Here is a 12,234-nt window from a genome sequence, read left to right as displayed (position 1 = left end):
AAGGAAAGTTATGCAGCGAGCTGAAAGAAACAGGCTTTGTGCAGTGATAAAGAAAACCATGAGCGCATCAAGCTCACAGCTAACAAACAAGTTCTCCAACCCTGCACAACACCATAAAAATGAGAAAGCGAAAGCAAGAGGGGTATTTCAGAGATGGATTGTTAAAAAACATCAGTCACTGAAGGGGAAGTTGTATTGGGAATTTACAAGAGTCTCTACGGGTGTTTTACAGACCTTCAGCATTCCTACTCCTCATCCAAAGCTGGTCTAACAGCAGCCTCTCCCTCGAGAACCACAGACAGGTAGTACGACCTGTATCTTAAAGAAACTCTCATTAAGAGAGTGATAATCCCACTTTAGCCACTGAACTGGTTCTTGGGCCTAATCCTTTTTGACTGTGCACCTTGGGGGAGGAAACACGGTGACCCTCACGATTTTTCAATAAACTGCCAAGATGCCTATGGGTCAAAATTTGTATCTTTCATCTTTCAGAGCTTGTGTAGGTCATAAAATCTTTAATGGTCAGTTGGCGGATGCACAATGGTGAATATGGAAGCACTTGGAAACCTACAAGTTTCTCAGTCTGATTTTGATGGAGTGGTTTGTTTTTAGCTGAAGGTCGCTGGTTAGAAGCCAAGGCATTTAAATGTGATCACTATTCTCCTATTTATAATGTATTTGAGTGCTGCCAATAGTACTGAGTTAATGAGAAAAACTAGGTCAGCTTGCCTTATCCTGTCCGGGTGAACTGCCAAAGGCCAGAGTGGGCTGGATGAAGCCCAACAGAGAGCACTTCCCCAAACAACAGCATTTTGGAGAAGGATCGATATGATTCTGCAGTGACAACTAATGCTTAACTGTTAACTATTAACAAATAATGGTTATTTTGAGACAGATTATGGCTGTCTCTGAAAGCTGAAAAATCATCCTGTCCTGAAGCATCCTGTCTAGCAAGATATCTTCATCTGGTTGGTTTTTGAGGGTATAGCACAAATGTGATCTTTACTGCCTATGATATCTGGGTCAATGATACAAGGGCAGTGTTGTTATTGTTAACCACTAAAAACTGTTTTCATTAATTGAAGTTAAGCTGAAATAAAATGCAAATATTAGATGAACACTAAAACTTGTAAAATACCTGAAATGCTACTCTGGCCATTAAGTGAAATAAAAGGTGTTTAAGTTAAAGTAATAAAATGACTAAAAACTGAAATATAAATAGAAAAAAAATAACAAAAATGACAAAACCACATCAAATTACTAAAACCTAAACTAAAAGTAAAAAATCAAAATGAACACTAAGGCTAATTCTAAATATTAATACTATTATAAAATAAATATTACTGCACAAGGCTTCTTTTTTGTCCCATCCATTAATTTATTCAAAATACATTAGAAAATGACCATCTTTTATGAGAAATTTCTGAAAAGAAACCCTTACTGAAGAGTTTGGAAATAATCATCTTTTATTAGAAAAGAAAAAGTAATATTTTAACAAAACATTATTATATAAAGATTAAGATGTATGTTAGACCACATGACATTTTAGAGTCATTAAATTTAAACTTGTTTTTTTTATTGGAAAAAAAAAATTCAAACCACATGAAACAGAAGTGAATAAATTGACTACTCATCATTGACTCTTCTACTAAGAAATAAGTATTGCAGCAATTAAAAAAAATTCACGTTGTCATCTCTTAAGCTCACTTGAATCTGTTGTAGGTGGAACATTATGATGCCTATCTGAAACCAGATTCCTTAGGAGGCACTTTCATGCAAAAGCACTACAGTTAAGTCACTGACTCACTGGGCAGTCGGTTTGGGACACATCCAGAGGGGGCTGTGGACGTGGCCTGTCTGTGGCCAGCAGCAGTTTGCTTGTACTTCATTCAGTGCAGAGGCAGCGCTTAAATGAGGGCGAGGTCTTAAACATGCATACTGCAACATCACATGATCGCTGAGCAAGAGGTGCAGTCATGCAGAACAGAGCACACACACACCCTGTCTCATTACTGCCCTCAGACAGTGTAGGCTTTATGACGAGGAGGACGCCTTAGCCCAACGCTCTGATCTCACTGAGTGTACACATGAAACATTATGTACAAACAAAGATTCTGTCATCCTTTACTTACCCTCATGTTATTCCAAATCTGCAAGACTTTATTTTTCAGTGGAGCACGAAAAGAGATATTTTGAGATTGTGGTGGTTGCTCTTTTCCATGCAATTGTTGATTGGCAGGTGATCTGACCAATCCCAATGCTGAATCTGCCATTTTGTCCGACAAACAAATCCGACAGGAGAGTAGATTAACGTTGGTGAACTTAAACTTGAAAAATGGTGTGTACTAACATCTTCCTGCGGTTAAAAAAATAAAAGTGAAAGTCGTGACATTTGTCAAGTATGGTAACCCATACTCGAAATTGGTGCTCTGCATTTAACCCATCCAAGTGCACACACACAGCAGTGAGAAGTGAACACACCGTGAACACACACCCGGAGCAGTGGGCAGCTATATCCAGTGCCCGGGGAGCAACTGGGGGTTCAGTGCCTTGCTCAAGGGCACTTCAGTCATGGGTATTGAGGGTGGAAGAGAGCGCTGTTCATTCACTCCCTCCCACCTACAACTCCTGCCAGCACCGAGACTCGAACCTGCGACCTTCTGGTTACAAGTCCAAATCTCTAACCATTAGGCCACAGCTGCCCCCAGCCCTGCTGTTCTCCTCTTTGAAACACCTTCTGATGTTCATTCATGTTTATTTTATGTTGTATAGTAAATATGAAAAGATGATGGGTTTACGTGCCACTTGAACTGAGGTGCTACAGTGATGTCATGATTCATTAAAGAACCATAGAGGGTCAATTACAAAGAAGGACTAAAGTTTTAAAGCTTCAAAAATGAAGTAGAAAGACTAAAAAAGTATTCTTAAGTTATAAAAATTTGTTGTTATCCAATTATAATTGTTTAACTAAGGAACCAATTTGTTAACAAATAATTTTGAGTTAGATCATACAATTCTATTTTATTATTTATATACTATTACAGTATTCATTATTACTTTGAATTAGCTTTAATATATATAATATATATTTTTATCTATAAAAGTTTTATTTTAATTTTAGTCATTTTCTTTTTTAATTAGCTTTTTAAAATATTTCTATTTAGCTTTTATTTATATTTATTTCAATTTTATTAGTTTCAGTAACAATAGTTGTGAAAGCAACATTTTTTAATTTTCTTCTGTCAATTAATGAAAATTATTTTTCTAGTTTTAATTTTAGTTAGCAATAACAACACTGGTTCAAAGTTTTGACTCAAATGAATCATTCACTACAACCCATCATTGCTACTCTTTTCTATTAAGATTATCAGTATTTAAGTCTGGTTCTCACACAACACTATCATTTGATTCCAGTAGACACGAAATATGGACCATTTCATGATACTTTTATCTCACTTTTGAGTCCTTTTTGAGGTTTGAAAACTCTGCACTGCCCTCATAGCAATTGCACGGAAAAGAGCAACTAGCACATTATTTAAAATGTCTCCTTTTGTGTTCCACGTAAGAAAGCAAGTCACACAATTTTGAAGAACATGAGGGTGAGTAAAACTGAATTTTTGGCCGATCTAAATTGCTCACATTACATACATCAGCAAGGAACAGACACCATTCAACTTGAAGAACATTAAATTACCGAAAGTTGTCACATGGCTCATGAATGTTTACAAAATGGCTTATCTTGGCTATGTATCGACTCGATAGGAGAAGAGATAGTGTTTGTGTGCAGAATAGGCAGGGCCCTGCTGTTCTCCTCTTTGAATATCCTCCCATTCACGGTCACGAGTCTAGCATCTAGTGCTCTGTAGATAATCTCGTTCAGAGAAGGCTCCGAATGCATGCATGCACAGTCGCATGTGTTCTTTTTGTTTGCGAGTCTGTGTGTGTGTTGCTGTGTGGGCGCGTGCTTGCATGTGCGCATCCCTCCTGTGTGGACCCATCTGTTACCGCTGAGGGCATTTTAAAATCTATCACATTTAGCCAAAAGATCTTCAGTATTTTTAGCATAACACACAGTACCTATATGTACAGAACTCTCTTGTTTACTAAATCAAAAGGCAGTAAATATGTCTCGTTATGTTCAGATTGGACAGCAGGAGATCTCTTGGTGCTGAAAAGCTTGGGAAAACTATTTCCAAATGGATTACAGCAAAGCTCTGGCTACTTCCCAAAGTGGCAGGGAGCTCTAGAGACCAAAACACTCAGTCTTTGAGACAGGCTGAGATCATCATGGTTGTCACACCGACAAAGAACAAACAGCTAATGAATACCATCAACCTGCTTCTAGAAACCTTCAGAAACCAAACACACTGAGATGAAAACTAGCTTTTCCTCAGGACGGCTTGTCAAGCTGATGCCCGAAACCAAATATAGCAACAGAATGACTCATTTCTCTCAAAAGTCAAAAACCAGTCTGGCATCTCGACAAAAGCGAACATGACTCACCTCTATTGATGAACTGGGCGGGATGTGTTTATCTGTAATGGGGAGAAGAAAAAAGAAAGGAAACAAATCAGATATGCATTATCATTCTCAATGTTTTAAATTCACATATACCACAAATCATTAATTTTTCACGTTACAATTTTATCTTTATCAACAAGCTTGACCATCTAGAGCTAGATTTTTCAAATTCTGGGTAGTTGTCAAGGATTCTTAGGTGGTTGCCAGGGTGTTTACTAAGGTGTTTTGGGTGGTTGTTAGTGTGCTGCTATTGTAATTGTTGGATTGAAGTTGCTATGCACTTGCAATAGTACTTTTTCTGCAGCCTTGATTACAGAAGTATGTACCCTCTCTTTCCTATGTATTTATTTCTATTGTATTAGGTCAATCAAAACATTACAAACTTTTATTTGAAGCAAAAACATGTTTAAAAAGTACTTAAAATGTACAAAAGGTACAGTACAAAAGTGTGTTTAATGGCTTTAATGCCGGAAAGAACTACTACAAGTGATAATCGAATTACAAACGATGGAGAAATATAAAACTACTGATGTTGATTATGTGTTTGGAAATAATATAATTTACGTTTTTTGTAAAATATGCATATATACATAAATATTTAAGTAGTCTTGAGAGTGTAGGGAGATTGACTGTTACATCATTCGCAATGCTTCATGGGAGCAGGTGAGCGCTAAAGAGTTGTTTTGGCGTGATTTGTTTGTTTTGATTCTATGATGGGTGCAGATTTCTTTGCAAAATCATGGGTAATATAGTTTTTCACCAATTGTGCTGTTAAACATGATTATATAAAAATAGTTGACACAATGCATGCTAATGGCTTCAGCATGTATCATTGATTACCAACCTCACAGATCACAGTAAGTCTTCAATGGTTTATAAGTAATTATTAAAAATATATTTGCTTATAGAGAAACTAAATAACATTTTTACTTTGTACAATAACATTACTCTATTTTGTGGCTAGAACTGGTGGTTGCTAATGCATCGGTATGCTGTTCATGGGATGTTCTGAATGTTTTTTTTTTTTTGGTCCAAGTCAAAAGAGACGCTTTTCCTCGGTACATCTTTCAATGCAAGTCAATAGGGTTTTTTTGTTTGTTTTATATTCAAACCAAAAATCAAAGAAGTAAATATAACACCTCAACATGCCACATGATTTGAGGTAGCATTCATTTCCAAAGCACAAATGATGCAGAATGAGATAAGCACTTAATTTTAATGCATATGATTATGCAATAATAAAAGAGATGCTGACCTTAGAAAGCACTGTTAATTAACAGCATCTTTCTAGAAAAGTGTGCAGTGTGTCGCAGCCATGAATAAATTTCATAGAAGGGAAATTGACCATGACAACCCCCCTCCCCCATTTCTATATTACACAGAGGTACCCAGGGGTTCACCTCAGACAACCTTCACATGAAATATTTAACTCAAATCTATAAGAGGCAGACAGAGACGCAATTTGTGCCCATTGAGCCTGAAATACACAACATCTACATTGGGGTTAGAATCATAATGCCTGTCTTTTAGCCCTTCCTTCAGTGGCACTGGAGGTATAATGTTACAGCATTAAAAGAAAGAGCCTCCTCTGGGATTGGCTGAGACCCAGAGTTCATTTCTGCCCCTAATGAATGAACCCAGTGTCATTGCAATAACCACCTTCAACAACTGAAACTCAAATATAACTGAAAATGTGCAAAGACGTCTGAAACTGAATCCTCATAGAGTCTAACCTGCACCATCCGGACATGAAAGAGGTGTTTTTGAAGAGGTTCTTTTGTCTTTCAGTGCAAAACAGATGCCAATTACATTGCTGTATGAAAACAGACAAGTACTGTAATATTATCTTCCTATAAAAATGAAAGGAGATCACTGGAAATAATTCATCCTTTACAATGTGACCTTCTTACCATGGAAAGCCATTCACAAGGGTGTTGACTCGATTGGAAAGTAACCAAAACTGGGACAAAAAGGAAAAGGTGCAAACCCATGCTGCTAAAAATGACTCTGTATTTATTTATTTTAATAAATATTCATATTTTTGAGCTTAGTCAGACAATTAATTTAAAATAGAGCCACCAAGTGGTTTACTTAATATGTTAAATTTGTTAATGGAAAATACTAGCAACAACATCTGTGACAAATATGCAATATATTCTGATGCTTTTGATGCAATCACAACACCTTGTAGGACAGAAAGTGAAAGCGTTATCAATGCCAGATTAATCTATATCTTAGGCTTCTCAGGATCTTCAGAGATTACACTTTCATATTTAATTTTTCTAGTTGGAAGGAATACATGCTATATCCAGGGTTGCAGCAACTATGAATCAAAAGAAGACATAAACATCATTGAAGCATTGTCTGGAGCTTGGAGGCAGATGTTGGTCCTTATTTACACATCAAATCTCTAATAGACTCTCAAACTGTGGGATGGACCATGACAGAAACTGGCAATTTCACAACCCACAGTCTGATATCATTGGTCAGTCAGCATAATTTGAACGTATCCACATTTGCCAGTCCAGCAAACTTCCCCAGGAGACCAGAAGCATTGATTTTCCTGCCTGATAGAGACCATTTGATCTAATTACTTGCTTGACATTTGGCATTAAACTTCTATACTTAATAAGCAAACAGGAGACATATCTTTTCACTTCAAAAAAAAAATGTTTGTATTAAGAGGGTCATGGATTATCAACTATTAAGCAGAAGAAACCTATAGAAGTGTGCTAGCTATATAGAACAGCAAAAATAGCTCAAATAACTGACTATCATGTCTAAATCCCTGTTAGGGAGATAGAAGGATTAAGCCATTCATCCCAATAATTACACTTATAACCAGCAGTCAGATTGACTCCCAAAGGAGAAACAGAGATGGAAGCCAAATCCAAAAGCCTGAGGCTAAGGAACCCAAATGAGATAATGGTTGCAAATTTAATTATACTAGTTCTGTCTGAGACATCCCACTCTCTAAATTAATTTTTTGAAATTATGACGATTTTGCAAAAAAAAAAAAAATTAGAAACCAGTTATTATCTATATTCAAAGCCTTGCTATTCATTCTCATACTGATATAAAATAAATTATTTTAACCAGTAATCCGATGGTTTATTTTGATCTAAAATGGTTTAATATTATTCACTTAGAACATCCAATGCACTAAATATGATTGGGAGTATAACATCAGAGCTGTATTTAACACATTGAATGTTCTACATTTATCATACCTGGTACTGTAAAAATAGCGCGTTCTGAACAATACATAAACATGCCAGATGTTGAGACAAGATGAGAAGTATGCATGATATCACATGAGTACTAGGCCAAAAAGCAGGTCCCTTTTGTTGCCCTCATGACTGAAGGTGCTTATGGATGAATCCATCACATGGTCCTATTGTTTACAGTGGCAGCCACGACATAACCGGTATTATAGAGAGTGGTTTGTATGGCATTGAATAATGGTAAAAAACCACGAGGTCCTAATAAAATCAAAGCATATGATACACATAAAATTATATTTTTCAATTCTCGAATAAAACACCTAAAATAATCGGCGTGAAGCTAGATTTGACATCTCTAAATCTGTGTAAAATTCGAAATTTCCCCCATTAATCATAATTTCGCTTATATTTACGTGTCAGTTGTAAATAACGCGTCTCAATGCCATTGCTGTTTAGCTGGCTTCACGCGGCGCCATTTACTGCGCGTGTACTTGGACTTCTCTTGTAAACATTCGGTTTACCTGGACTGCTCTGTTGGTGTAATTTCACAGTCCCGTCCTTCCGGATCCTCACATCTCCAGGACCCGCAATCCGTCCAGGTGGACTCCCTCCTGTCTCTTTCCGTCTCTGTTTTTGAGTCAACCACCTGCAACACTGATAACACACGGCCCAGGCTTGCTCCTCATTGATCGGCTGACTGTACAGAGTTAAAATCTCTTACGGACAAGGTTTGTTTTTCATTTCCGTACAATCCATACTAATGTCTTCAGGTTTCGCTCCATCCGCGGCATCCTGGAGAGCCGACGGTGAGATGAGCATTCCTTTGTCAGTCATTCTTCTTCTCCAGACTTCCCGAGAGAAAGAAAGACTGTGTTACGATGATAAAGAGGCAGGAAAGGTATGTTTACGTTAGGTCTGTCATCTAGAAGCAGCGCACGCGCGTCCTCCTCTGCTGTCTGTGTCGCTGCTTCTGAGCTCGCGCTGCTGCTGCTGTTTGACTCCGAGAGAAGCGCTCGGATGACTTTTCCGCATGGTCTCAGAGTCAGTCATATCCTCAGCCAGGTGTTTCACAAAACAAACTGTTAAGAAGACTCTTACCACATTTTATAATAATGTAAGACCTTTATAATTAGCCTGCCGAATTGCGTAGCCAGCAGTGGTTTGTTTACAGTGTCTAATGTTTAAAAATAACAAGCTAAGACATCTGAAAGTTAATGTTAGTAGGCTACATATGTTAAATTTTGACCTAAATTTGGATGAAAACGTTTAATTTAAATCTAACTGTGAATTTTAAATGTTAACCTGTTAAATGGCAATTATTTGGTATGCAAGATGATTGAGGAATAATGAGTGGCCTGTGCTAAATTTAAATAGATTATCATTTAGTTTTAGATTGCCCAATTAAAGCTGATTCATAAATAATTAGGCTGCTGTACCCTTTTCTCTATAAAAAGGTGACAAATCCAAATTGCAAACTAAATTGTGGATTTAATGTAGACACATGGACTCTATTGGCTTAACCAAATAAGTGACAGCTATAATTGAAATGGTAAAAGCAAAAAAAAAAGTTAATGGGATCTTTGAGGTAATAAATTTAAATATCATGTCAGATTTAGAATTTGATTTGCCTGGTAATGGATAGTATAAATCTAAATTGGTAAAATCTTAAACAGCAGGTTCTCTTGTCTAAGTTAATATACAGTGTATAATATCCATACAAGCTTTATTTGCCGTATGTCAAAAAACACATCATGTCTAACCAGACAGTGGTGGTTGGTTGTAATACTTCACAGCTCTTTTCAAGAGCAACAAATAGCATATTGCAAAAATCAGTAGAGACTTAAATATGCCCCATTTGTTTTATTTATCTATTTATTTATTTTCCTGGACATTGACAAAGAATAACATTACATTTCATGCAGCAGATGCTCTGCACATACTAATTTGCAGCCTCTGTCCCTGGAGTGTGAAGGTGACTACACAATGTGTCAGATATGTTTTCAGAGTAAACTGTGTTAATGCATTTCTATATTTGGTATTTGATTTGCTGTTATGAATCATAAAAACATTTCCTACATGTTTACCATTTTGAATTTTAATTGTTGTGATGTGAGGATGATAAGGGATGGCATAATTATTGTGTTGGACAGTAGAATTTAAATAAAATTCACAATGTTGCATCATACATATTGCTAGAGGTAACAACATTTTGTACTTGACATTAATTAACATAGTTTTGGGATAAGTTAAACATTTCTATAAAACAAAAACAGCATTAAGATCTGGTAAAACTATGCACAGGTAATGTCTCAAGTGCCTGTGCAATTGAAATGTAAGATAAACTGCTCCATCTAGTGGTTTCAGTGATTTTACAGCACTTGGCTGTCCATGATAAATAAAGCAGGGTAAAAAAAAACATTTGTCACACTAAATAAAATAAATTTTAACTTAAATAAATTAAAATGGAATAATTACTTATTTTTGGAATGACCAAAAAACATAAATAAAAAGAGGGCCATAATATTAACCTACCAATCAATTAGAATTGTTGTTATGTTTTTAAAAGTATTTAGGCATGACAAAAATATTAATTAGCCTTGCAATAACCCTAGCAATAACTCCTTTTTATTTCATGAACTTGAATTTATTAAAATTATGAATGTGCTTTGCTCAGTAACTCCTGTGAGGAGTTGACTATAATCTATATTTGCCATGCTAATGATCAGATGCATCTTTTTAACCCAGTTTTGCAACAAAGTAAAGCAAAGCATATTTCTATAGGCTAAGTGTGCATTAATAAGATATCATCTCTTGTGAAGCTCTATTTCTCTTTACAGCTTATGGTTTCTTATATAGCCCATAATCCACATCGCTGAACTCCTCTGGGTTTCAGAGTGTATCCTCTGTATCAGACAAAAATGGAGTTGTTTTCCCCTCATGGCTCGTCTGGGTTAGATGCAGCATTAGATGAAACCCCTTCAGAATGAGTAGTTTCCTCCTTGTGCATTGTCTTCTTTGAGTCACTTATCTGCTGTAAAACACAAACAAGCTGTCACCATATATCGAACGAAAAGCAGACTTAATGTTATTCAAACACTGACACAGCTGTTCTTTCAGTCTGCTTTGTCTGCTACATTGTCAAAACCATGAAGTTTGACAAATTATGCAAATGATACCTTTGAATGTGTAATATTTTGTAAATAGCTTTATTTTTTGATTCAGTAACTGAAACCTCATGACTGCAGGATGTTTTTTGATGGTTTGTGCAGGTGCTGGAAGTCAAAACCTGCTTTCCACATTGAGTTCCTGCATTAACCATCTGTCTGCCTCTGTCTCCACAGGATCTGGCCTCCATACCTCTGCCTGGGGAGGAAGTGACAATATGGCCCAAAAAGATTATTTTTTTGCCTAAATTAAAAACTACTTTAAGACTAAATGACACTTCAAAAGAGAATAATGAAGCCAAACAAACTTTGATTTTAATTTAGAGAAAAACCTCAGCATCATCTTAAAGCTACAGACTTTTGCATTTACATCAGATAAATAGCTTATATTTTCAACCGTATGTGTATACATATTATAAATCTGTTACTTTTACCAAAAACAGCATATAGGCTACCTGATAGTTTTGAACTGTCTTTAATAAGATGGCTAGAGTCTCCACGCACGACGCGGTTCTTGGAAGTCACGCCGTTGGGGATTTCAGCATCGGTGTTGGTAAGCCACGTCGATTCGGTTTCTCTGGTCCAGCTCTCATGATATCGCGGTTCAATAGCATCTGCTCGACTCCCACCGCAGCCCATTGAAATAAGAAGATGGAGCGATGCATGCACTAATAAATGATGCAGACGAACGCGCGCGATTATGCTCCGGTCCCACGCGCAGCTGTGAGTGAATGAGTCCCCTCGTGCATTTGCCAAACTTGAGATTTGTCATCCTTTAACACATCAGTTTGTTGTGATACTGTGTAGAGGCGATTTGCACCAAAATAAACGAGAGAGGAATACGTTTACGTTTTAGTGACATGTTTTAGCACCAAAAACGTGTTCACATGCAAACTTTTATAATTATATATTATAAACCACACACACAGGCTACACCCATGAGAGATGATGAGTGCTAGTTTTGTATTTTCCAATTCAATGCGAGATTTTCATAAATTATAAATCAATGTCAGTGTGGTGTAACCAAGCTATTTTTGATCGCCATTACTGTGTCGGCAATGTCAGTATATTTATGTCAGTAGGCTATATTTTGTAGATATACAACTTTCTGTCTGATGTTACACCACTTGACATTTTATAATGAAAAAAAATTAATTAAAAAGAGTAATTAAATCTAAGTAATTAAATCAAAGTATATAGTAATTTGAATATAGTTCCTCACTCCTGACAACAAAACAAAATAAACAAAATGATGTGCTATTTTTTGACTTTGATTGGTTTTTACATTCAGCATGTGATCATGTAGTTCACCTTTTCCAGCAAAA

General features: G+C 36.4%; 2 protein-coding genes across 5 annotated transcripts in view; both read right to left on the bottom strand.

The window, feature by feature from the left end:
* LOC109105855 (protein spire homolog 1) overlaps nt 1-8,759 on the bottom strand; it is a 41,187-nt gene extending 32,428 nt beyond the window's left edge. Inside the window, exons 1-2 of the mRNA XM_042744746.1 lie at nt 8,267-8,759; nt 4,504-4,535 (exon numbers count right to left, since the gene is read on the bottom strand). The gene's annotated coding sequence lies outside the window, so the exon portion shown is untranslated. The remainder of the gene's footprint in view (nt 1-4,503; nt 4,536-8,266) is intronic.
* Nucleotides 8,760-9,546: 787 nt separating this feature from the next.
* Nucleotides 9,547-11,870, bottom strand: LOC109105857 (brain and acute leukemia cytoplasmic protein-like). 4 transcript variants are annotated; one of them, XM_042745767.1, is made up of 3 exons: nt 11,365-11,867; nt 11,032-11,108; nt 9,547-10,773 (listed from the first exon to the last, which is right to left on the bottom strand). In XM_042745767.1, exons 1-3 carry the CDS (start codon nt 11,546-11,548, stop codon nt 10,681-10,683), a joined length of 354 nt encoding a protein of 117 aa, XP_042601701.1. In that variant the 5' UTR covers nt 11,549-11,867; the 3' UTR covers nt 9,547-10,680. The 4 variants fall into 4 exon arrangements, with proteins under 4 accessions (XP_042601701.1, XP_042601700.1, XP_042601699.1 ...); XM_042745766.1 differs by having other exon boundaries at nt 9,548-10,773; nt 10,978-11,108; nt 11,365-11,870; XM_042745765.1 differs by having other exon boundaries at nt 10,216-10,776; nt 10,978-11,108; nt 11,365-11,855.
* Nucleotides 11,871-12,234: the final 364 nt, after the last annotated feature.

The sequence above is a fragment of the Cyprinus carpio genome, chromosome B19, assembly GCF_018340385.1.
Source record: "Cyprinus carpio isolate SPL01 chromosome B19, ASM1834038v1, whole genome shotgun sequence".
NCBI lineage: Eukaryota > Metazoa > Chordata > Actinopteri > Cypriniformes > Cyprinidae > Cyprinus > Cyprinus carpio.
This window is presented reverse-complemented; position numbering and strand designations above follow the sequence as displayed.

Coding starts and splice junctions, on each gene's coding strand:
- LOC109105857 (XM_042745765.1), bottom strand. CDS start 11,548: ATGGGCTGCGGTGGGAGTCGAGCAGATGCTATTGAACCGCGATATCAT. Junction 11,109..11,364: donor AGACAGTTCAAAACTATCAG/GTAGCCTATATG, acceptor CTTCCTCCCCAG/GCAGAGGTATGGAGGCCAGA. Junction 10,777..10,977: donor AAACATCCTGCAGTCATGAG/GTTTCAGTTACT, acceptor TGTGTTTTACAG/CAGATAAGTGACTCAAAGAA.